General features: G+C 40.4%; 1 protein-coding gene across 3 annotated transcripts in view; it reads right to left on the bottom strand.

The window, feature by feature from the left end:
* The window catches only part of UST (uronyl 2-sulfotransferase), a 168,794-nt gene that overhangs the window by 24,581 nt on the left and 116,906 nt on the right, over nt 1-27,307 (bottom strand). For all 3 annotated transcript variants that reach the window (XM_027454344.3, XM_027454346.3, XM_027454347.3), the window contains exons 6-7: nt 18,609-18,706; nt 16,337-16,494 (exon numbers count right to left, since the gene is read on the bottom strand). In XM_027454344.3, the coding sequence (XP_027310145.2) occupies nt 16,337-16,494; nt 18,609-18,706 (256 nt within the window). The remainder of the gene's footprint in view (nt 1-16,336; nt 16,495-18,608; nt 18,707-27,307) is intronic.

Below are 27,307 nucleotides of genomic sequence, written 5' to 3'. Positions count from 1 at the left end.
TATGTAGCATGGGAAAAATTAAACTGAGTTTCAATGCTTTAAAGTGTCCACCATCTGTTTATCAAAATATGTTTGTTGTGCTTCTTTTGTCTTCAATTATGCAGTCTGTCTGCTCTGATTTATGGACACTGCACTGGATTCTTCCTTTGATTTTAATGGCAATCTGTGTAAGTTCTGCCTCCACTTTGAAATCAAAATTTTGGGTTGGCACTGCCAATTGCCAAAAAAATATACCAATGTACCGTGTACTGTTTCTTCACAAAATTGCTCACACATATGTATACAGTATAAAAAGATGCATGGGGCTTGGAGTTTTTCCTTTTCTGTGCATGAGATGCAAAGTGTCTATGCTCTACATTTTTATTTATGTTAAAATAAAACCTGTTGAACAAGTGGGACGTACACCAAGATGTGGTCTGGAAGGGTAACAGAAACAGACTGTAAATTAAATAGCTGAATTAAACAAGAATTCAAACCATTGATTTCTACAAGCAGCTTGCAAAAACATGCACCAAGGAAAATAATTGTCAGCAATTCAAAGCAGAACCTTTGGCTAAATAGTGAGTCTGCCCTTAAAATAGGCTATATAATGTATTCTGCAACTGCAGAAAGTACTGGAGCTAGCAGGGGACCACATGCTATATTCTACCAGCAGCAGAAGGCAGTGCCAAGTAAATACTGAAATTCAATACACAAAAAAATATGCTTTGCAACTTCACTGCTGTTCTGGTGTTAGAAGTTCTAGATGAACTGGGCTGACATTTTGGTAAGCTGTTTGCAAAAGTTTGACAGGTTTTCTGCTATCATCCATCAGCAGTGGCATAGCTGCACCAAACAGGCAAAGCTGCAATTTGTACCTATTATTTTCAGCTAATAAGAGACAGGAACGATTGACTATGAAAAGGGTTTGCAGTCCCATAGGAGCTATTCTTGGTATATCAGGATGAGTATACTTGTATATCTGGATGGTATTCAGGATAATGCCTTTCTGTCAAGCTCTTGGACACCAACAGCACTCATCTCACCCTTTTCACCATGCAAACTGAAAAGAATCATTTGCCATTGGCAAAGAAAACAAAATAATCTGAACAAGAGAAATCTGTCCATAAAGAAAAGCAGCTGGTTTAGCACAGAGAATCATGGGCTAAACTGAGTACCCCAGAATAGGAAAGACCACGATCTCTTCAAAGCGCTCTTTGGCATTCAGGATTCCCAGCTTATACCCTATCTCTACTGGTATTTAACTGGCACCACAGGCACCCAGAACTTACCACTACATCTGACTGGGCTAAATTCAGAACGGGAATGCTTAAGATAAGAATTTGGAGAGAAAAACAAACAAATAAACAAAACCAAACAAACAACACCTGAAGGATCCACAAATCTTGAAACAATAACCCTAACAAAGACATAGAAATCACTATTACCTGACACCTTTATGGTGAAACTGGACAAACAATAGTCACTATGAACTAGGATTCAGTGCAGAAAAAATGATCGAGGTCTTTTCAAGCAGTGAAACATGAGCTATGGACAGGGCAAGACCAGAGACACACCTCACACGTGGTTACATACAAAAAAAGCCACGGAGAGAACATGGAGCAGGCAGCTGGCAAAATTACTCCACTGCCAAACATCCAAGCAAGTTTGTTTGATCATTGCTGTCTGCCCCAGTTGATCCTGCCACACTTCGCCCTCTTCAAGATCTCTTCAGTTTTACTATACAAACTCCTTCCTCAGATTTCCTGCCTCCTGCAGTTCATTCTCTAAGCATTCTTCTAGCAGCTTTTGTCTTCACATAGGGGTTCCCAAGATTTTACTGCAGTAGATCTTTCTTTTGATCAATCTCCTTTGCTCTTGGCAAAGAAGCCCTGATCTTCTACTGCATTTCTTTGCCATACAGGGAATCAGGCCATATACTTTGCTCCTGAAAACACCACAGCAAAAAATATTACAAAAGATGCTAAGAAAACCAACCCAACCCAACCAACCAACCAAAAAAAACCCAAACACCCAGACATTTCCCCCCACCTCCCCAAAACAGCTCAAATAGCAGTCACACGCACATATTCGTCTATTGAATAGGCAAGGAGAACACTAGTAAGGCATAGCATAAACTCTGTTTTTATAAGCATACCTCTTCCTTGCCCCTACAAACAATACTAAATGCAGGCTCCTTGACAGCATCCATCTGCACCCAACTTTATACAAGCGTACAGCACAAGAGAGAAATATTCCTGCTTCAGGACTTCTGGCAGCCACTGAGGGCATCAAACAACCTCCTGAAGAGAGAAGTTGCTGTTCGTTTCTGTTCACTGACCACCTAGAGTTCAGTTTGTCTTCATAAAGTACCTCACACTACATAAAGTCAATATCCAGTGAAGTGAACCAGATTTGGTAAGGGTCTGAAGACCCTCCAAAGATCAGTCATGGCTACTGTGAAAGTGGCACAGCACGTACAGTGACAGTGGGGAGTGGAAGATAACTTGAAAAATAAAAATAAGAAAACAAAGCCCCTCAATTTTTTTTCATTTCATATTTTCATTGAAATAATATTTATTGGTATTAAGGTTAAAACAGAGTTTTTGGTGAACATATTCATTCAACTTTTTGCATTAATTTGCTTTGGCTATGTTCTCGCTATTGTCGTGTCCAATTTCCACTAGCTTTTAGGAGATTTATACTATATAGCAGCCATACATTAATCCCCCACTCTCAATCCACATGGCAGAAAAAGTGCATGCTCCTGCCCAAGCAGTAAACCTTGACACTCCCTAATGCCCTGAAAGCAATGGGAGCACAGTCCTGCAAAGCACAAGGACTTGCGTGTGACCACACAAATCCTACAACAGCTACCAATTTAGTAAGGCATCATGCCCTTTATTCAAGTGACAGCCGTAACCTTACTTCCAATATACCTCAAGAGTTTCTGACATCAGCTGAAACTACTACTATTATTATTATTTTTTTTAATTAATCCCATTTCAGAGGCATTTTCCTAATGTTGTACTTGTGTTCCCAATAACCTATCACTTCTTCCTGGCTAGAAACAAAGAAAAATCCTCCCTACCCTCCTTTTTCCTAGGTGCAACGATGCTTGTTATCCCTCTTCTCCCTTCATTTCCAAGAGAAGCAAGAAGTCAAATAATGTAGCTGACTGTAAATGAAGCAAAACAGTCAAACAGCAGGAGCAAAGAGACTGGGACAAGCATACAGACTTTGCTCTAAGCCCTGAATTCTCATGCTCTGTAACACCAAAGGTGCAATACTTGTTATGACTTACAAGTAGGTACACAAATACTTAGAGCACGATATATCACACGATCACACAGCAGATTCATGCACCTTCCAAAACTCAACTGGGAGAAAAACTACGGAAAGGAACAGACCACTACAATTACCTATTCAACACTTTCACTACACAAAAAGTATGGACTCATACCACAAAAGATGTGGGATGGGGATACATCATTTTTCCATTGACCTAGCATAGCACAGGAAATAAGGTTCCTTTTTATGCTGGATACAGAGAGCTGAGTAATCCAATAGTTACAGGGAAGCCAGAACAGAGGAATCACAGAAAGCCATGGGGAAAGTAAATTGATTGTGAAGAGAGAATATTTCAGGGCCTGAGAACAGAGTGGGAGCACTGTGTCACAGACAACGGATGCTGCTGCAGGCTTTCAACGAGCAGCAAAGCAGGGAGGGATGAATAAATGCTCGAGTTTACTTGTTCTAACTGAGCAACTGCAGGGAGATGCCTATTTAAGGCACTGCCCCCTGGATAGCTCTTCTATTTCTCCTGAGTCTCCAATTATTATTTTTTTTTTCTCTTCAATACCCTCATTTCCCCTGAGTATGCACTCATCAGCAACTTGCATTCCTCAGAAATCCTCCCACTAGCTGTCTGGGAAGACATCCATGCTAGAGGGCATAACACTCTTCTGACACGAAGATGCCTTTAAAACCACAAGTCATCTCCAGAAACCGAACTGCGTGGAGGTGCACGAAGAATTCCTCCGAGACCTACTTTGGAGGCAAGTGAATTCAGCCAACTCACAAACATCAGCAGTAATTTCATTCGAGTAAGCATGTTTGGTATTCTGAAAGCCTTCCCCCAAACCACACACCTCTTTGCACGTGCACTTCTTTTAAAAGTATTTTCTTCTTGGCCTGTTTTTATGCTTACTTTTTGCCCTCAGCTTGTATGATAAAAATGTTTTCTGGGTGAGCCCTGGAGAACCGAGCAGACCAAACACTAATGCTCATATGGAATTTATTTAGAGGGGGGAAAAATCCCTTAAGTTGAGTACTTATGTTATTTTGAACTGGTTTTATATTTTATATGTACATAGTGGAGCTGGAATTTCAGGGCTGGCTTTTGTTTGCATTCATCATGAAACATTTGTTATATGAGCTGCTGCTACTGCTACCAAAACAGCTGCTGCTCACTGCTAGAAAACCAGAGCCCATCTCAACAGTTTCTTTCTTCCACTGGTAAATCTAGCTGGCAAAAGAGGCCCAGTGTTCCTACAGAAAAACTGCCTTTGTTTGGCTTCACTGTCATCCTCACCATCTTCTGCCTACCCTGAACATGGACTTGAAAGAGAACAGATAAATCAGAGCAAGAGCAGGTATGTACTGATGCTCCTGACATATCTGCAATTAAAGGCAGATCAGGACTACAGCTGCATGAGCTCTCTGGTCTGCAGCTAGGACAGCACCTCAGATGTGAATGCCTTCCCTTCAGCTGCTCCTAGGATTTAGCCAGGATTCAGCCTTTCTGTCCTATGTCATCATTTTCTGCTATCCAGAAAAACTGAGCCATGGCCTGATCTACCTTCCAATAAAAACTTCATTGCCATAGAAATGCTGCTGTCCAGTGACTCAGGCGATCTGTAGGAGACTGCTTCTCTATGCAGAAAAAAAACAAAACCCTTACCTATCTGACAATCTGTACACTTTCCTAATGACTTGGCCACAAACCAGGACCCAGCAGATGAGTGGACTGCAGTCCTGATGACAGACCTCCTGAACTACACATAAGCTGAATTTTAATATGTTGCTTTCTTTGTTACAAGCACTACAACACTTCAGTGTTGTTCTTGCTGCTTCCTGGTGATTTCAAGTTGGCAGTGAGCACTCTAACCCCATTCTCATATTTTTAAGAGAAAATTTATCCCAGACTTACGCACAGTCCCTGCAGGACTCCACTGCTTCTTTAAAGTAAGGGGAGACTACCAGATAATTAATGCCTACCACTTTAGCCAATTCTATCTTTCAGGAGAACATTTTTTTTTTCTTTTCTCATAGCTGGGTAACTTGCTTTCCTTAAGAGCTTTTGGACAGATCCTGCTGAAAATCAAATGTGCGCCATCTTATATCCATGCGCTTGCTGACTCCTTCAAGGAACTAGCTGATTTTTGAGGCTCTACAAAAGCCACATTGAATTTTCTCAACTGTCTACTAATCCCATTCTTCCTTATAATTCCCAGACATACCTAAATAGGATTCTGTCATCTGCAGATGTCTAGATCACCATTTCAGCCCTTAAAAACTTGGAGTCATGTTAACTACCTTCTGTTCTTCCAGTGTAGCTGCGGATTGATAGGACACACAGCAGAGCTGGCAATTACAGTTTCAGAAACATCCTTTGTGAGTAGTGGCTATGACAGCAGCATCTTGACACTGCCAAGGAGGAAAGAAAACCGAGGAGAAAATTTGTTGCCCTAGCAACAAATGTGTTACCTGTATCATAGATGACATGTGTGAAAAACTGAAAAGTTATTCGGCGTTAGTCCAAAAAGATATGTACAACTCATAATACGGCATTTTTAAAGTGCAGTAACCGTTGTGCAAATGTTGGGGATAGAAAAAGCAGCCCAACTGGAAATAACACGCTAGTTAACGAATACAATAGGATTGCAATGCAGAAGAAAGGGTTGAGAGAGGGAAGATGAGCCAGAGAGCAGTGGAGGGGAACATGCTCGTTGCTACTACATTTGTAAACGTGTGATTCAACTCCAAGAACAAAGTAAAAGAAGAAAAAAGGAATCTTCCTAGCCATATTTAGTAAAAACCTCTTCTCTTGCTACAGCTTCTGGGAAAGCAAGCTTTCAAGAGGGACAGGTCAAAAAGGCTGGAAAATTCCAACTGGGAAAGGAAGTGGGGAGCATAAACTCCAAGGAAGACTTGCTCTTGGAAGAGCAAGGGATCAGCTCAGCAGCATTGCAACAGCCTCCTACCCCAGGGCAGGTAAAGGGGACCTTCAGCAAAGGGGCTCTGAAGAAAAAGCAGAAGAATGATGTGAAGCTCTGCTCGAGTGAGCACATTATCCCCTCAGGAGTGATGGTGGCAGACATACCAAAAGGATTCCCCTGTAGCAGCTGAGAGCTACACTGCTAATACATTTCCTTGTTTTTAATTCTTTTAACTTTCTAACCAAGGGCCAACCCTTACACTTTGCTGAAATTTATTCACTAATTCTTACTTTTTTTTTTTTTTTTTTGGTAAGAGTAATTATAGTAGTTTTAAAGTGACTTAGAGGTCTTTGGATGACCAGATGATTCCCACTCTGGGAGTAACTTACCTATTTACAGGTACACTCTTGGGATGCTTCAGTCTCAAGAGAAGAACCACTATCATCCAGGGACTCAGAGACCCCAGACTGTCTTTGGCACTTGTAGGTAGGGAAAGGGTAACAACTGACAGTTTGAAGATCACCTGGCACTTGCCCCTTAATATTACTGATTTTTAATAAAACCCCTTTCTACTGACCCTTCAGTCTCTGATACCTCCTCATACCCGTCATTACTAAGAATAGGCCCAACATGGAGCCTTCATGTTTTACCTGTAGGCAAGGTAAGTACAGTGACCTTTTCTGTGATGGCTTTCTTCTGCTTGGTGCCTGCCTGCCTGCCACCTCTCCCAGCTACCCACTGTCTTCCCTCCTCCCAGATCTCTGGCAGACAAGTCAGTTCAGGTTGAAAATAACTTTTGGTATTAGCTTTAATGCCTAATTTTCTAGCTGCATGCAAGAAAATGCCTTGCTATAATTTCATATTTACCTTGTTAGAATTTATGGTCTTTCATTTTTTCTTTATTTTTGTTACTACAGCATTTTAATTATTATAGCAACTAATTTTTATCACTATAAAAAAATTGATTTTCAATTGCTACGACTATGTGAAATCCCAAGTAATTCCTTAAGAATGGCTATTCATCTTGACTGTACAAAAATTACAGGTAAAATCTGTTTAATTATGCTTTTTTTTTTTTCTGTAGTTACCTTACCTTTAATATTTTTCAAAACATTTCAGAGTCAAAGATACTTTCTGATGGTATTCACATTGCTCTTGCAATGTGTCTCTAGGATAAGAATCATCAGTTGAACATGTAACCTATTCTATTGCTGCTGTAATATGCACAACTTATGATTAGTCTGAGGTTAAAATACAACCACTTCTTTGAACATGGAAAACATGATTATGTTCCTGAAAGCAAAGTGAATAGTCAGCTCCAATCTGCTCCATACTGTTGCTGTTATGTCAGATATGCTGTATCTTCAGTTAAAGACATTTCTACCCAAATGCTAACCCTGAAAATGTAATGTGGCACAGAGTCATGATCAAACCAAATGCTGAGTTGTTATGGACCTATTAGTAACAGAAGTTCCTCATATTCCAGCCTCAGCCACCTTATGCAATTCACTTGTTTCCATTCAGGTGAAATGAAGACCTGTGTAAATGTGCTGGAACTGTAGCTGAGACCAGAAGCATGCATATTAATTGGAATTTAGCAGCCATCCGCCTTGTCCACTATGCCTTACGCTGCCTAAAGAGAGGTCAAAGTTGCTGAAGAAGCAATTTGCATAGTGTTACTACTATAATTTTTATTCAAATGCTGTTTTAAAAGCATACACAGTAACTGAGGTTTAGCTGGAACGTTAGTGATTAAAATAGCATTATGATTTTATTTGGTAAGTTATTCAAGGAGGAATGAACTGTCAATGCAAGCTTGAATCGTCTGCCACTAAAAAGATTGTGGCATCCTGTCATCAGTGACCCTGGATTATTTATGAGATATTAACGCTGTACCTGAATGCAGCTTTCCCTGTGTGCCAGAGCTTTAACAACGCTGCTTCCCCAAGGTTTTTTCATTTTTTTTTTTAATACTAGGAACAGGAAACATTGAAAAGATGCATCAGAGAATCAACCTTGGATGAATAGCAAGAGCACTGTTACAAATCCATAACATCTTTAGTGACTGATACACTTATTAGATAAACATTATAGTTTCTTGAAAGATACCAGCATCAATGCTTCAAAATGATCTCCTGACACATGAATTCTAGACATGTGGGATGCAAGGGTTTGGCTGACTCGCCCCTTGGGGTTTAGACCACAAATACATTTTGTTTTTACTCCAAGAAAGTATGAAATTACATCTGTGTGGGTTTAGTCCAAAACTGGACAGCCCATCAATAGATCTGATGAAAGGAAATTGAAAGAATGCATGCATCATGAAGATGGGGGACGAAATGCAGAATCTGAAGACTAAAGTCTTTTGGAATTGCACTAGAAGATGAAGCTGCAGGTAGTCTTGGACTTCATAAACCTACAGATATAAATGCACTATGCAGAAAGTTTAGAGAGGGGAAACTCTGGTCATGGTGGAGAGGTACAGACAAGAACACGCAAAACAATAAAATGGCTTCAGGCAAAGACTTTGCCAACTGATGACCAGAACAAGGTGGCAGAGAGGAATAAGAAAAAGGTAGGTGACTGCAGAGCACAGCCTGCAGTTCTGAACACCAGCCAGAGATGTATGGGCTTGGTCTCTGCAAAGGTTCACAAAGAACCACCTATATAAGCAGGTGAAACCAGCACCCAACGGGAGCTGTGTGTCAAGGAAACACCACGCCAACCAGAGAGAACAATTATGGCAGGCATGCCAAGAAACTGGATTCAGTCTCTTACAGAAATCCTTTTCTACGAGAACTGAGCTTAGTGCCCAAGCCAGCAATATTAATCCAGCTAGCATGTATTATACCACAGAGAAATGAAAGACTGAGTAATTCTATGTCATACTTAGCCTATCTCTGCAATACCTTGTAAATTGTCACAGCTAATGAGCTCACGTGTTTAGAAGCTTTAGTAGAAGAGGAACATTTGACCTAGCTTTTTGCAAAGGATGACCCAAGGAAACAGGGACTTCACCTTCCATTACATCTTCACTTCAGGACAAAGAACCACAGCAATAATTTTGGCAGATGGACCCACAAATTGCACTTTTCTACACCCTAAGCTCAAGGAGCAGATTTACCCTGGATGAGAGCCGTAACCATGTCAAGCTCTTAGCTATCTCACTTTTCAGCTCAAAAGGCACCATTCATTTTGGACCATTTATAAACAAATGTTCTGCTGCATAACCATGCACATATGGACTAACTCCAACCTAAAAAGTACATGTTAGCAGGGAACAGTAAGTACAGCAGGCTTGATCCTGGATGCATACAAGCTCCCTGTGGGCTTGGAAAGCCTTTCCAAACTCTCTTGCCACAACTTCAGTGTTGCTGGTATTTTAACAATGAGATTTAAACTATCTTGGATAAATCTTTTGGTGACACAGTTATGTCTCCCATGTATCACATACATACTCTGGGCTGGCTTCACCTTCCAGAGCAGAATAAAAACCTGCAGCTGTTATGAGATGCCAGTTGTTTCTGCAGAACGTGCCACAGAGAAGTTTAGTTTCTGAGGTGAATCTTCAAAAGATCTAGAGGCTCTCCTGAAAAATAGTCATGAGAAAGTCTAGAAGTACTCAAATGCTTCCAAGAGTTCCTATTCTTAAAACAGCTTGGTTTATTCACAGTGGGATTTGAATCCTCTGAAAGTCAGAAAACAACATATTTTCCTTTTATGGAATTGGAAAAAGGAAGAATATTTCCACTGATTGTGCTTATCACTGATTGGTGCATCCACTAAATTCAAGGTACCCCAGATCAGGCAGTCTGATTTTGTCCCTGCTCTCTAAACCTTATTTTCATGGCTAAAGAGCTAAATAATATATCTACAGCTTTTTACACTATCCTCAGCTTTATAGAACAAACCAAAGAGCAGATTTTTTGTGTAAACTGTCCTAGATGCTATCGACAAAAAGGGGAACAAATATCCCCCTGGGACATGTGCTGTGGCTTCCCCTCCCCATCTTTCTTGCACACAAAGAACAGGGAATTTGTTTTACAATACAATAAACAACAACATAATTAAACACTTTTCCTAGAGCATAAACTGCCTGTTTTAGTGTACATATTATTTTAAAGCATTCTTCTAGATAATTTTGAAAGTTCAGACATCAGAGGGACAAGAAATGAATGGCTTGTCCACATTCCTGCTTCTGTTTTCTTTTTCAGAACAGGATGTTGGGTGATAAAGCAGAAAACGCCACCCAGGCCGAATGTAACTTCGCATGTGCTGTTACCATTGGCACAGTGTTCAACTTCCCTGAAAGTCCGGAAAAAGCAGGGAGATTACACCACCTTCTGGACAAAACTTTTTAAGTCACACATACAATCATTTTGCTCCACATAATGGATGGAAACACGCCATCAAAGCGTTATACAGCTAGCTACTTCCCATGTCCAACTTCATGTACTACCTCCATGCACAGTTTATGATTTTCCTCTTCTGTAGAAAACTTTCATATGTAGTGATTCCTTTTCAGAGTATTATTTAGGGAAAGCACAAAGCTGGTTTAGAGTGTGAGGCAAAAGAATATACAGCATATTTGGAGTCTCCAAAGTTTTTAAGTATTTGAATGTCTGCAAAGTTTTCCCATATTCTGTTTTAAGAAAGTAAGAGATGCAAAGAAGTGATGCAAAAAATCTGAGAATCTAGATTTAATCTCATCCAAGCTGGTTTTCTTCTCACATCAAGAGTAAAGATGCTTGTAGGAGAGAGAGAGATGTATTTAGGCACAAGAGATGGGCCAATGTATCCTCTTTCCACCTATCAGTGCTAGCTCTGCCCTCTCCAGAAAGGATGGCTCTTGGGAAGTAGGTAGAATATTAGAAGGTACAGATCACCTGACCTTTTTTTTTTTTATTATTAATTTTAATTTTGTATTGAACAAAGGCAGAGTACAAGACAATCACTGTTTAACACTGCACAAAAATCACCACCTCCTTCCATCAAACTTCTTTCAACCTTTCTTATTCAGAGTTTTTGCTCTTAGAGGTCACATCTGCAAAGGCTTTCCTCTCAGTTCTTGGATGGAAAACACAGTGGGATCCTTCCTGCCCTCCCTTTGATTTCTCTATATCACAGCAACATTTCTAGCAATGAAAATCAGTTCATTTGAACTGATTTTCTGAACATTTCCAAATGCAGAGCATCCATGTCCTGGGTGCTGGAGCACTCTAAGAACAGGATGCCAGAACGGCTGCCTGGAGAACTTGGTACTAAAGGTATCAGAAATGTCTTTCTTTTCTGGGGGAGCACTGCGAAAGAAGCGATGTCATGAATGGGGGATAAGGAAAGAAAAGCCTCTCTCAGCCTTCTCCACTTGCAAAGAGTTTTATTTTGACAGAGTGGAAAAAATGCTCTTTTCCACTTCCAGCACAAGAACCATCTGAAGGCACGTTACACCTTCAATGAAGTTTATCTCATCTTTTTCCTAACTCTACCAAAGAAGGGTTTATATCTGTGTCACAGGACCTCAGCCTTGCAATACAGACAAATGGCAGCAGTGCACTCCTTACTGAGTTTAAAAAGAATGAGAAGTTCAAAAACAAAAACAAATCTCTATCATCAGCATTCATGAATACAAAATGATTTAAGAAAATCAGCATTTTTATATTACCTAGGACAGTATTACTATGTTTAAAACCATTCTCTGCAAATGTGATTGTCTCTAAGAATTACATTTTCAAAACAAATCATTTTACACCTTACCTGAACAATATATTTTGTTCCAGCTGACAGGATCAGTAATTTCATTACAGTCAATAAATATAACTGTCTGAAAAGTCTAAGTTGGTCTTTTTGCTTTCCAGTAAGATCTGTATGTCCTTCATAGCAAAGTGTAATGTTCAAGAAACAAAGTTCTGGTATGGGGAAGAAGTGTTTTTATAGGGCTTCTAGTGCCAAAGAAAATTTCTGAACTCCTACAGAAAGGTAAGAGGACAAGGCTTATTTCTGAGGTGATTAAAAAAACCTTTTTATTGCCTATTCTTTTACATTAGATGCTGTTAACTTTTACCCCATGTCAGAGAAGTTGAAATGGCAAAAAAAAAAAAGCTCTTCTGTGCTTTGTGTGCATTTTCTGCCCCTTTGAAACACCAAAGATACAAAACCCACTCGTGCCCATTTAAAAATAAACTGTGTAAGCATTCTCCACTTTCTGGCTACCAGCCAGACCATGGAAAAGAGCTATAACCACCAAAAATGAACAGGACTGACCAATTATTTTTCCTTCAGTTGTGCTCCTGAGAGTGAGGAGAGATTTTGCATGTGAAGTTATTCTGTAACTATTTTGGGCCTTTCACATTGCAAAGGAATACTTTCAAATTCTGCAGTAAAACTTACCCAAGGCTCCACAATTGGACCCTATCTGCTCCAATGATGAGGAAAAAATGAAGGAACGACAGAACAGCAAGCAGCTTCTACTGCTTAGCACAGAACAGAAATCCAGTAAAAAAAAAAAAGTAATACTTTTTTTTCTTTTTCTTTTTTAATTATATCCATGTATATTTTGCATTATCCTCTCACTACTTCTGATCTCTTGTCAAAAGCAGTTGTGGCCATCAAGGTGGGAAGTGTGCTCTGGTGATCCTGCTTGGCAGGGGCTTGGACTAGCTGACCTTCAGAGGGGTTCCTTCCAACCTTGGCCATTCTGTGATTCTGTTTCTTACTTTTGGACAAGACTGGCACTTAAAAAAGAGGAGTCCCTTTGCAATGCTTGATTTGATATCGATATTAACATGATACTTAACTTCAAGGAGAGAGTAGAAAAGGGAAAAAACAAAACAAAACAAATGAAACAGAGCTGCAAAGAATGCTACAAGATTAATAGTTCCAATGAAAGCTTTAGCACAACAAAGAGCTGTCACATTTTGTTGCACACTGTTATAAAATACACAAGTCAAAATATTTGGCATATGGATTAGCTCAAGGAACCATTGTTATCAATGCAATGAGGACAATTATTCTTCTAACATTCTCTGACATTGAAATTTCTTTAAAAGTTACCTTCCATCAGTCTCCTCCTGTCAGCTTATGTAAGACACGATGAAATAAATCTTGTGTCACCAACAAATGCCCTTAAGTCACATTACATTGCGCAGTTATCTCTGTCACTACATAGATAGACAGCCGCACTTCAGTTTATGTTCTCTCTGATGTAAATGTCCTACTATCTGATCAACAGAGCCGCAATTTTATTGCTCTTCTGCTTCAGAGCAATAATAGCAAAGTATTTTTTGATGGTAAAAAGGCTCCAGGCTTTGTTTTCTTGCTAGGAGAAGAACACTGAGCAAGAGTGTTTATTAAAAATTATTGACCGCTGTCTCAGATGAGAAATTCTACTGCAGACAAAGAAAAGAAAAAAACACTTGAATAAGACTTGTGTAGTTAAAAAAGCAGAGATGAGGAAAAGAAAGTTTCCATATTTACTGACATGTGCTATTATCACCCTACCCTGAAGGTTCCTGATAATAACAAATTTGCTCAGATTAGAGCTGTAGCAAGCTGGTTTCCACCCAGAGCACCTGTAATGAGAAGGATGGCCCAAACTTTGAGAAGAAAGGGTTTAACCCAGAACTGCCACAGCTGTATCTTAGATGCTTTTCAAGATGCCCAAAGCAGCCTCCAGCAGATCAAGAAGTGCAGGTATGGCCATGTCCAAAGGTCACCTTGTGGAGCATAAGTGTTTTATGGACATGAATACAACCAGCAGTTTACTACCTACAGTGGGAGGCAGGTGCTCCTAATTTTGCTTAGTTTCCAATGTTGGTGGGAGACCAGCCACCAAGTTGTTACTCTACTTTCTAATGCATGTAATCCACTGAAGGATGGAGACTGCCTTCCTTCAACCAATTTCTGCTGCTAAGCAGCTCTATAAATTCAGTTTTTGAAATGTATCTAATCCAGAACTGCTTGTTGCAGTGAGCTCTGGTGCAGACTCATTAGCCTGGGAATAAATCCTCCTCCCCCCCCCCGCCCCCCCCATACAAGTCCTTCCACTGTATTTTTCTCATCTGAATATGAGAAATTGATAAAAAGTAAGTTCTGGCAAAGCTTTACCTTTTTTATATGAAGAAAAGACAGACTGCCATTATAGTATCTCAGGTGGAACAGCAGGCTAGCACACAAAACTGTACATTTTATAGAATTATCTGCAAGCGTTAGTCACAACAAAAGGTCGTGTTTGGCTTGAGGTATTTGCTGCTCTGTGGGGTACCACACAGCTGGGCAGGAGAATAGCATCTCTGCCTCCCAGCACTTCATGATGCAACAGCAGAGGGTGTTGCAGATCAGGTCTAAGGTGCACTGAAAAGAATTACATAGGATTTCTTACAAAGCACTTGGATTTTTTTTCTGACTGATTCTGTTAAGTCTTTTGTGACTTAAAAAGAATAAATCACACAATACACCCTTGCATGTATGAAAAGAGCAGAGAAGGGTTAACAAAGGGAAACGGTTTCCTGTCTATTACTCCTTGTTAATCAGTGAATGGAAAGAATAAAACAAACTTTAATCCACATAGGGAATATTGAAGCAAAGAAATGACAAGACAGGTCTTATGCACGAAATCCCAGAGAAGAGGAAATCACTACCCCGAAACGTGGGTCAAACCTCCCATATATAATGGGATATACACAAAGAAGAGATTATCCAGCACTTAATGATTCTGGGAGATTATTTATTTCACTTCTGATGATTTCAAGGGCACTCTGATGAAAAATCAAGATCCTGTGTGTTGTTTATTAGCTTCCCATATTGGAAAAGAAGTGAAAATCTATGCTGCATAGAACAGCTGAGGAAACCCTACAGATTCCCACTGAAAAATCTGCTGATTACAGAGAGTGTCCTTCTAGTGATCCCCAATCTCCTTCCAGTCTAGCATTCCTATGGAAAAATTTTGGAGACAGAACTGGGCAAACTTTAAGAAGACTTCCTCATGCTAAAAATTTCTTTTTATTTTATTTATTTATTTTTTAATTTACAAAGAAAAGAGAACTTTCCCTGTAATATCTGTATCATGGCTTAATACAAAACTTCCAGACATCTGTCCTAGAAATAGGGACTGGTACACAGTCACCACTGAAATCCATAATTTTTTCAAGGTGGCTGATTACTGTTACAGCTGCTCTCAATCAAAAGCCAGTGATAAGCTTAGTGCACTACAAACAATATTCAACATTTGATTAATGTGTTTTTGATATATAAATCGGTACAAAACACACTTCTCAGTGGCTGTAGGCATTTCTAATTGACATGAATGCAACTGAGTCACCAGGAAAGAAAGGAAGTTTTACCCCTCCTTAGTTCATACCATGTTAATTACCCAGTCAAACGTAAGCAGATCAGTTCTGCAAAAACAGGAACATCTTATTCTTCGATTTAAGCATGGGACACAAAACCATCTTCTAAAGAAGTTAACAGAAAATGAGCATTGGGAGGGATGGACTGAACACAATGAAAGAAACCTTTCAGGTTGATGCCACAGTGCAAATTAAGAGGTTCTCATTTATCTCTGTTCTCATTTATCTGCTGAAGGCCACCTGAGTCTTTTTTTCTGACCATGCTTTCTATTCAGCGTGCTGTAAATTTGTATTTTTATTTGTACTCAATCTCTGTTTAAGTGAACAGTTATTTCAACATAATTGATTAAAATCTTAGCAACTCTCACTCAAGATTAAGGGAAAACAAATAGCCTGGTAATCAAGAATCCTTGCGGTCCAGCTCCCCAACCAATTTCTTCCAGATTTCCTTAGGTAGATATTGCTAACAGCATTCTGAGAAATGGCAACATTATTTGAGAGCTCACTATGCCAGAATTAAAAGAAGAAAAAGTCACTCTAGTGATAATTGGGAAGCTTTCCAGCATGTGGCAAGATTACTGGAGCACCAAGTGCTTGCCTGGGAATGAAAACCACACAAAGATATTAAGAATAAAAGCAGAATACATACCTTTCTCCATCAATCAAATTTGCTCCCTAAAAGGAAGATAAATCTCTTCATTGACTAAATAAGACATAAATAGTCTCCCTTTCAGTAGTTATTTAAATTTGCCAAAATTTCTGTGAAAATAGCTGTATAATGGAAAAAGTTACCTGGGTTTTTGTAGATGCTAAGCACATCCTTGAAATAATGAGGTAAGAATCTTTCTAATAAAAGCAGCACATCTTCCAACTCCTCCAGAATACCCACAAGCAGAAAATTTTCATTAACGTTCAGCTTTGCTCTTTCAAGGGCCCATTCACCAGGTTCCCTGTATGAAATTAACAGAGGGAGAGGAATGGAATTAAAAAAAAACAAAAAAGAAAAGAAAAAGGAATGACTGTTTAAATATGTGTTTACTTCAGAAATTCAAGCCAAGAAGACAACTGCAGGGGGAAAAATATTCAGTGCTGAATGCTGTTCCTCCAAGAGAAGATTAAAAAACAAAACAAGACAAAAAACTAGTGTGCCTTACTGAGATTTTCCACACAACATCTAGACTTGATTTAACATGTAAAAACATGATCACATTAAAATGAGGTTAAAAACTGTATGGAAGTACCCAGTTCCATAGATAACTTCCACAGAGATGTCTAAAAGCTCACACGTGTGAATTCACACATTTCTGCTCAGAAGCAGAACCCATCTTGCTGGAGGAATTATTTTTCCGGGTGATGAATGGCTCTGAGGGGACGACTCTGGCAATAACTCTGAACAACACCAGGAGAACTGCTGCATGCAAACATTGCCTTTTGTTATCCAGTGAATGCCACAGAGGGGGCAACTGGCCTGTTTCCTGCCTTGTCCTTGGGTTAAGGACAAAGTCTGCCAAGGTCTCCAGGAGCTTCCCTTTCTCTGCCAGTACCCCATGACTGCCCTGCAGATCTGATACAGGATTCACATTTGTTTTCGCTGACAGATATTGGCTTCAAAGATCATTTGGGGGTTACTCTATCTTTTCCCTCACTGACAGAAACTAGCAGGAAACTACTGCATCTCCATCATACCAACAGGCTATGTCCTAAGACAAGCACGTATCAGTTCCTGCAACAGAAAATGCATATGTGGTGCTACATGTGGCTGGACATATATCCACCACATGACCAAAAGCAGTGTGTGTTTTTCTCTTGCCATGGGTCTGAAGAGACAACCATCCTGTATTTCAGTTGTGCGACATCATGAAGATAGGTGGTCTGTCCTAGCCAATTCCCATCTGGATTTAGGACCTTTCTTAATATCATTTCCTGCTCTTCTGCTGGAGACTGCATTAAGCTTTCCCAGCGAGGCCATGACATCTTAGAGAAAGCAGGTCTTAGGACTCCTCACACTCAGCCGAAGAGGCTGTAATGCTGAACTTCATCTTGAAAATGAGTTTAAAGACATGATTCTTCTCAGACCTGTAGCCACTGCATGATAGGAGACAGATCTAGAACAAGCTAAAAACCAGTATTTTAATGTTCAGGAACCTCATAGAGATATATTGTGAAAGTATTTATGCGTGCCACTCTTGTTAATGGGATTATTCATATATGCAAGTCAAATATGCGACCATAAGTATTTGCAAATGAAGCCAAAATATATAAAGAAAAAAATGTTTAATGAAGACATGAATCTGTTTTGTTTCTCAATACTATCTTCCTTTATGCCAAGAAATAAAGTAGAAATTTACAGCAAATAGAAACAGAGACAAAAAGACAAAAATATGAATGCATTTTTACTTGTTATTACAGCTAGAAGAAAGTATGGCTTTTGTAAGAAATTTTTGAAAATATTCACAGCTATTCCATTATGGAAATGTGATAATAATAAATAAATATATAATACCTTGAAGTTGAACAAGCCTACTTAAGAATGTGTTGTGACCCAAAATATAAAAATATTTGAAAACAAGAAGGTATTTAAAATTATTCACACACTGCATGAAAGTTTATTATGCCTCATCAATAATACAGCAACATGAGAATGGCAAAAATAGACACATTAAAAATGAGCTAATTCAATTACAGCAGTAGAAGGCTCCCCTTTACATAATTTTAAGCATGTTCACTATTTTTTCATAGAAACAGAAACCTAGGGTTCCTAAGATACAGCATCTTACAGCATCTGGTATAAGCATCTGAGCAAAACTAAAATGCATACTAAAAAATTACCGTACAGGTAAAATGGTTAACAAGCGCATAAGGTCACTCTGCCAACTCAGAAGAAAAAATATCCTACCCCTCTTATTCCAAAATATACACATGCAGTTGCCACATACAGAATTACACTGTACTTACACTTTTCTCTTGTACTTGAAATAAATGTTGTCTCAAATTACCAGTTTCTGACAAAATGCTGTCAATGGCTACTAGTGAACAAATTGAGATACCTTTTATATTTATTTACCTGCATCTTGGATGCTGTCCACAGAAATATGGTATGATATAAAATAACCTGGGATTGGAACATTCGGGGTAATTTTCAAGGATACATACATTAATGTCCTGTGGGTGAGAGAAAAGAAAATGAGGTTGATTACTGTGTTTTCCTTTCTTTATTAACAATTGTTTTATTTATCTCACACTTTACACGGACACCTCAGAATCAAAGAATTGTGCTGAGGCTATACCAAGTACCTTAGAAGGAATCTACCAGTCATTTTAATACTTGCTACATTTTATTAGAAAGTTGCAGAAGAAAAAAAATAAATTTGTTCTATAATGTCTTTCTGCAAAAACCACAATTTTTATTTTGAGATTAATGCATGATTCAAAGCATGACATATGGATTGACTTTTACAATGAATTATATATTTAAAATAGTTAGGATATTATTTTCAGACTTTTCTTTCTTCTGAATACACCCAAGGGGAAACAAGAAGGGGCCAGAATAAATCAAATTTAGACAATGATTATTTTATTTATTTATATTATTCTGCTTCATACAATTACTGGAATGAACTTGTAATTCACACAGCTTGCTCCTGGTATAAAAACATACATCACCATTGATTACATTCCTGAGATGTTCAGAATTGAGCCTATTGTGTAAACCCTCACTGAGAGAAGAGCTTATTAGAAAGTATTTATCATTTTCCTGATTCATCAGCCATCTAATTATGGACTATCTTTCATTTCTCAAAAGACTAGGCATAGCTACTGAACCCTGAGGAACTGCACCCCATTTCTAGTTTTACTCAGCTCACTAACACTCCTGTAAATCGGATTGAATTCCACCACCCTTATCTAGCGCCTAGTAGACCCTTATTCTGCAGGCAGACTCACTGATTCCAGAAGGACTTAAAGAAAGAGTAAGACAACATATGCAAAGATGAAAGAATCGTATCTTTGCAAAACTCCTCTCCCATCGTTCTTCAACATGTGCTTTTATAATGCAATAGCCTTGGTACACATGGACAGGAAACCAGTGACTAACCATAGAATCATAGACTCATTCAGGTTGGCAAAGACCTCTAAGATCATGAAGTCCAACTGTTAATCTAGCACTGCCAAGTCTACCACTAAACCATGTCCCTAAGCACCACATCTACACGTCTTCTAAATACCTCCAGGGATGCTGACTCAACCACTTCCCTGGGCAGCCTGTCCCAATGCCTCACAACCACTACAGTGAAGAAATTTTTCCTAATATACAACCTGAACCTCCCCTGGCATGACTTGAAACCATTCCCTCTAGTCCTGTCACTGGTTATTTGAGAGAAGAGGCCGATCCCCAGCTCCCCGCACCTTCCTTTCAGGTAGCTGCAGAGAGCAATGAGGTCTCCCCTGAGCCTCCTCTTCCCCAGACCAAACACCCCCAGCTCCCTCAGCCGCTCCTCACAGGACTTGTGCTCCAGGCCCTGCACCAGCTTCATAGCCCTTCTCTGGGCAGGCTCCAGGATCTCAATGGCCCCAGACTGAAAACAGTACTCGAAGTGTAGCCTCACCAGAGCTGTGTACAGAGGGACAATCACTTCCCTAGTCCTGCTGGCCATGCTGTTTCTGATACAAGCCAGGATGCTATTGGCTTTCTTGGCCACCTAAACACACTGCCGGCTCATATTCAGCCAGCTATCAACCAATGCTCCTCTTTGGGCACAGCCACAGAGCCAGCTTTTTACCTAGCAAAGGGTATACCTGTCAAAGCCATAATCAGCCGGTTTCTCCAGAAGAATGCTGTGGGAAGCAGTGTAAAAAGCTTAATTAAAGTCTAGGTAAACACCATCCATACTTTATAAAGTAAATGAGATGGGACAGAGAACATTTCTGTGGGCACCACACCCTCTAAGAGCCAGAGTTGCTCAGCAGCATGGGGGCTGTGTAGAGCATCCACTATACCAACAAGTGCCTTGGGCAACCCTAGGGCCGTGTGGGGTATAAGGCCCTGGCTGCAGCATCAGCATCTGAGAACTCAGTGCAGAAAAGCTCTTCACAGAACGTAAGCCCTAACTAGTTTCACATTTGGCTCCAAAAGCCTGTTTATTTTCCCCTTCCTCTCATCTTACGCTTCTGTAAATCAGGTTTTATTAGTGAGTCAGGAGATACTGGACAGCAAAGTAAATTACATGGTGAGGAACTATCAAAGAAAACAGCATAAAAATTGCAAACTGGCATACAACCAACCCATCTCCCCTGCTCCCCACAAGCATACTGAGAAGATATATACTGTAAGATTTATGTTCAAGACATATATTTTGAAATTCAAGGCTCAGAGCTTAACCTAATAAACACGCTTTGCTCTCACTTCTGTGAACATCACTGAGAAAGCTACTGGTGGCACAGTAGGGTGGCACGGGTAATTTGCTTATTTGCTCTGCCTACGCTCCCAATTTTTTTTTTTTTGTTTGTTTTTCTTCTCAAAGACCTTATTGCCATCTTTCAATATATAAAGGAGGCTTATAAGAAAGATGGAGAAAGACTTTTTACCACAGCCAGTAGTGGCAGGTCAAGTGGCAGTTTTTTTCCAGTTTTCAGCTGGAAAAAGGTGGATTTAGACTGGATATACAGAAGAAATTCTTCACTCTGAGGGTGAGGCACTGGCACAGGCTGCCCAGAGAAGCTGTGGGTGTCCCATCCCTGAAGGTGTTCAAGGCCAGATTGGACGGGGCTTTGGGCAACCTTCTTTGATCAGACCTCTCCACAATAAAGAAAGAGGGATCCTTCTTTATTCCTCAGCTCTCAGATGTGATCTACACTGTTCATGTCCTGCTGGGCTTCTCTCTGCAGGGAGGCAGCCGGCTGCCTGGAACCAGCAATGGTCCCCTCCCCACAGCGGCCCTGGGGCTGTCAGTAACAACAAATGATTTCTTTTAAAAAGTTTTTCTATTATTGTTACAATTTTGGCTGGAATGGCATTTTGGTAACAGCAATGTCTATTTCCTTTGGTAAAACTGTCTTTCATATAAAAATAATGATGTGCCCTAATACACTAATCTGTGAACAAGTCAGCCTACTGATCTATCAGAGGTGTATCAAAGACGTGCTATTAATTTTTTTTTAAGTTAATAATAGAACTGTTTTATTTGCTGTAGCATGTTCATATATGCTATAAGAGGAAGCCTGCATGTGCTAAAAAAAATTTATGGATACAAAATTTCTTCTGGAATTTTAGTGCTGTCATAAAAATACCAAACGTTAAAGCACTTCCTGTAAAACATAAAACAATTTACTTAAGTTAATGACTTTAATTCATTGCAGATATTATATCATATACCAAAAGACCCAGTCTTAGATTTGAGACTTTTTTCCCCCCCAGTGTAAAATCCTAACAGTACTGGTAGAAAAAAAAATCATTTCTTTGGCCAGAAGATGGAACACCAAAGTTAAAAGAAAACCTGAGCTTCAAAACATTCCATATTTGTTTCCTTTTCTCACAATCACCATGCAGAATAAGACAGTCTTTCCATGTCCTGCCCTGGTTGAATATTGTGGCTTCTGTGACAGAGCCAGGAGACCCTGCTTACAGCCGGGTCATGGTGCATGGTCCTTATTCATGTCCAAAGGCAGCAGATGTGAAGTGAGGCTGTGTCATGATGACTACAGAGGAAGCAGGGAACTAAATAAATACCTTTCAAGGAGAAATATACCCATGAAAGGAAATGAAATAACCTGATGTGGAAAACCAGCGAGTAAGCCCAGTCAATGGTGACCTCTCCTGCTTACAAGGCTGCTCTTAATACTCCGTGGCAGTCAATGGCCCAGTCTAGTCCTCACCATGGGCGGCCAAGAAAAATTTTTCTTCTCTGCTGAGAGACCCCAGAATCCTCTCACGGCTTTTTGAAGGTTTTCTCACATACTTGCTCAGTGTTTGTAAGGAGGTCAAGCTGACCATTACATCCTTAGGACAGCGTGGCATCATACAAACTAAATACAACCACATGGAAATAAAAAATAAAATAATTTGCCTCTTCCTCTGACCCCTGGCTAGGGAGCTGTGGGTACCACAGAGCAACTGGGAAGAAAATGTAAACAACACAGTTCAGAAAATGCCTTGCAAGTGTAAATATGAAAGGAAAGAAGGAAATGCATGGTTTTCTACTTTGTAAGGCTGCAGAAAGACATACCTTGCTCCTGAGAAACTGAAAAATCAAGGTATAGTTGGAGTTAAGGTTTTCAAATACAAAGGTAACATCTTACTGAATGTTATTTAGCAGCACAGGGTATGTATGTATGTATGTATGTTTACAGAAAATAAACTATGCCATCAACATTTTTAACCCTAGTTAAAAACATTTTTACATCATCAGTTGATATTTATGGGTTTTCTTCAATTGCAATCAAATAATTGGATAATGAGAGCCACACAGCAGCAAGGAGACCTGCTTTATTCAGACTCTGGAGGAACTTGGTGCTTGGTGGTGCATCAAGCCTAACAACTTTGGCAGGAGATGGCTGTGAGGTGTGCAGGCGCTGGGCATAGCTTCCCAGACCAGCACTGCCAGCACAGCTGAAGCCAAGTAATTCCCAGCCAGTGCTGTTCTGGTATCGAGCCCCTCCAAGAACTGCTGCCAGGCAGGGGGGATTGAGCCAAACTGCACGGGAGATTTCCCAAGCAGATGATTGCCCTCTGGAGACTACAGCACGCTGGTCAACACTATCTGAACACCAATGGCAGACTGCAGAGCGAGCAGCGGGTACTTCAGGGAGAAGCTCCACGAGATGGCAGAGCTGATCTAGCTAACCAAAATGCAGGTCTTTGTCCCCAGCTGGCCCCTCTGCACCAGCTGTGATTGCCCCTTCACTCTTATGCGGGCTCCATCAGCTCAAAAAGGCAACAGAAACCCTTTTCTTTTCCTCCACTGCCCGGTCTCTCCATCTGAATATGAGGGGGCACTTCTTTACTGGGAGGGTGGCAGAGCACTTGGCACAGGTTGCCTGGGGAGGCTGTGGAGTCTCCTCCTCTGGAGATATTCAAAACCCATCTGGATGCCACCCTGTGCAGCATGTGCTAGGTGACCCTGCTCGGCAGGGGGCTTGGACCAGATGGTCCCATCCAACCTCATCCCCTCATCCAACCTGTGATCCTGTCTTCTACCAGGGGTCTTCTACATCCCTCCCCAAGTGAAGCAGGCCACACCAAACGCCTTCAGCTACACTCTTCAATTTTTAGTTTTGCTAATGTGGTCATTGCAATGACTAGGAAACTGTCACCAGAGAGCGTGGTCATTTCACCCTGACACCGGTTGCCTACTGTGCCCAAATACTGCCCCCATGGAGATACCCATCCATGCTCACACACGCTGCCAGCGGCTGCCAGGACCAGAGTCACTTTGAGCATTTTCTTCTGTGGCACTGTGAAACTCCTCACTCCCCAGGGACCTCTTTCAGCTGGCACTGCCATGCCTTTTCTGCTTAAAGGCCAAGTGGCAATACCACTTTACCTCCAACCACCACTACATTAAAAGCTGAGCTAAGGATTAAGCTGGTTTTAGTCACCAAAAGTATTCCTTTCAACTCTCTCTCACTTCACGTCTGTTTTTGAAGAGATACATTTCTGAAAGCTTTTGTACAGCTCTTAAAAGGCTGCACAGACACTTCACATTTCTGCAGGTTTTCAACTTCCCTTCTTCCACATATTTGTCAGCAGCTGAAACATGCTTTTTTTAAACAAAAACAAAAACAAACACAAACAACACCTTGATCTAATAAATTCCTAGGAAAGCCTCATTATCATTTCTCCCCAAAATTGCTCTTCACCTTAAGCTAAATCGAATATTTGATAAAAAGCAGCAGCAAAAGCAACTAGAGAATGACGAGAAGAAAAGAGAAAAATGGAAAAGTCAGCCCTCTCATCACCCACACTGCTGTCAGGCACAGTGCTCTGCTGGTGAAGGAGACAATACAACAGCCTACACAAGAGATCAAAGGAGTATCCTTCAGAAAGTTTCAGGGACTCTTAGCAACAGTGTCTTGGAACAGCAAAAGCACCCCGCAGAGCCAGCTCCTTTGATTCAAGCTGCTGTCCTCCAGCTATCTGATGTAAAGGTTAGTACAAAACAGAAATTACCCTGTAAAACAAAGCAATGTGCTCTTACAAATGGTTTACTGAATATATATATATATATATATATATATTTATTTTTTTCTCCCAATGATTTTTCATTTCCTGGAAATAGAAAGTGAAAAATCCCTTCCCATCTCTTCCAATTCTTCAAATGCTTCCTACAACCCCACTTCTCCCCGCAAAGCATTAGTTAACCACTTGCTTTGATGGTGGGACTGCTTACCTACCCACCTCTCGCCTCTTGATGCCTTTTGCTCACAAGACCAGAAATGTGGAGAGCAAGAGGCGGTGGTGTAACACTGTCAGCATTCAGGGACCACCAACGCCAACCCTGCATCTTGCACAAGGTCCCCCGGGAGCCCATGGGAAACAATGAGGACAACTTGGAGGACTGGACCCTGCTATGTTTTTGGGAGTATTCACAGGGCTATTTATGAGAGGAATCTTATGTAAAGTTGCCACGTACACAATTGTTCTGGGGAAACAACAGATCCCCACAAGCAGAGGCAATGCACAAATGCCTGCACATTAGCTCTTCTCCACATCTGCCTTTCTGCCTTGTCAGGCTGCCAAAAGGCTCCAGAGGCATCTTGTCCCCTCTGAGAGCAAGCTCCCTCCCTGGCAGTACTGATCTGGGTAGCAAGTCACACTACTATATGGACGCTTGAGGCAAGTCAACGTGTACCATAAATACATTTTGCAAAGATAAAGTGTGGAACATAAGCTAAAGTGGAGAATAGGAAGGTCTCTGTTCTGAAAAATCTTTCTTTAAAGAAAAATGCACTTGAGAAACTTGAAAAATGTTTTCCAATGTTTAATATGAATAAAATTGCTGTTTATTTTTTAGAATGGCTTTCGCTGCCACGAGCAGGACTGCACCACTTCCCCTTTCTGATCCTCCAGCTCAGAGACCTGATGTCAGGAGAAGACATGCCAGACAGCTCTCCTTCCCCCAGGCAGGGGCAAGGCCACCAGCCATCCTGAGAAAGGGTGGAGGGGCCTGGCTGCAAGTGCTCTGAGTTGACTTGAAAAAACAAACTTTAGAAGTACTTGTGGTACACGTGATAAAAATCTTGGCAAGCCTGGGAATATTGTTTTCTCTTTCAGTTTCATCTCCAGGGAACAAGTTTTCACCAATTAGCAAGGCTAGAGAAAACTGAGCTTACCTCTGTACCCAAACCAGCATCCAACTGCACGCAATGTCTGCTGTAACCGATGGGCAGTGCTGCCACTTCCACAGACAGAAACAGATTTAGTTGAGATGCCATGGATATTGTTGACTGTAGAGCCGCTCATCCCAGCAGCCTTTCACTCCTCAGCCCCGTGGCTGGCTAATTCTGCTCGGCTCCTGGGGGTATGGTCACCTCATCGCTTCCTTGGGGTGGGCAAAGCGTACCACCACCCCACCCCACCAGTCCCATAATTCCCGACTGCCTTCTGCTAAGCCTCCTTTACCTGTGGTTACCAGGGCAGACTTACTACTGAATGTTTCTATCTCACGCTGCCCAGGGTAGCAGACTAATGCTGTATTTGAGAGAGGGGATGGGGAGCTCACAGAAACCTTGGCTACTGTGGATGACTAAATATCCGGACAAGTAGTGTAAGAAGGAATACATACAAAGTTTGAGATTTCTCATGAATAAATGCACTGGTAGGCTAGATATTTCTAATCACAAGTTAATGAAACTTCACTTTGTTTCATAACACGAGATAATTTTTCTTTAATTAAAAAAGCCTGTATTATAAGAGTACAACTATTCAAGAGAAAATTCTATTATGAAAATCTGAAGAAAGAGACAAAAATAGTTTCAACTGTTACCATACAAAGACTGGTTCACTTAAGCCTTCTTTTAATTTTATTCAAATGAGAGAACTTGACTTTTTAAAGCTAGCCTAGGGTTTGCTTAGATTCAAACCATGCTGTCTTTACATCAGCATAGATTTCCTTTTTTATTTTTTATTTTTTGGATAATTCTGCATTTTCTTTGAATTGACTTTCCACTTTTTTTTTTTTTTCTGGCAAAATGTGTGTTTTTCATTTTCCCCCCAGACCACATAAGCAAATATGCCGCCAAGTTGAATTCCCACTTTTTTCTTACTGACGGACTTTTTTTGGCACAGATAGTTTGCCTGGCTTTTCTGCCAACAATGTATTCAGCTCTTCTTCCTGGCATCCCAACTAGTGAAGCAGCACCTAACAAAACAGTGTCTTCTGCTAACTGTCTACATGTTCGTTTAGCACAGGCATAAATTATTCATTCATGTGCAAACTTTTGCTGGCATTAACATAGCAGAGGTGAACACCTCTGCCCACTTCTCCAACATGTATTTGGCAGACACCAAATACATTTGCAGATCCCAATTTTCTATTTCATAACTCCTCTGTTACCAGAAATATAATTAATTTGTAGACAACCAGATTTGCTAATTAGAACCAAATCATTCCTTAGGGCTGTAGCACTGCTTCTATGAAGAAAGGCTGAGAGAGCTGGGGATGTTCAGCTTGAGAAGGCTCCAGACAGACCTCATCGCAGCCTAAAAAGCCTTAAATTAAAAGAGAAAAGATTTAGACTAGGTATTAAGAAGAAATTCTTCACTCAGAG

This window comes from Anas platyrhynchos, chromosome 3, assembly GCF_047663525.1.
Source record: "Anas platyrhynchos isolate ZD024472 breed Pekin duck chromosome 3, IASCAAS_PekinDuck_T2T, whole genome shotgun sequence".
In the NCBI taxonomy this organism is placed as follows: Eukaryota; Metazoa; Chordata; class Aves; order Anseriformes; family Anatidae; genus Anas; species Anas platyrhynchos.
The sequence above is the reverse complement of the archived record's forward strand: the minus strand, read 5'-3'. Positions and strand labels throughout refer to the sequence as shown.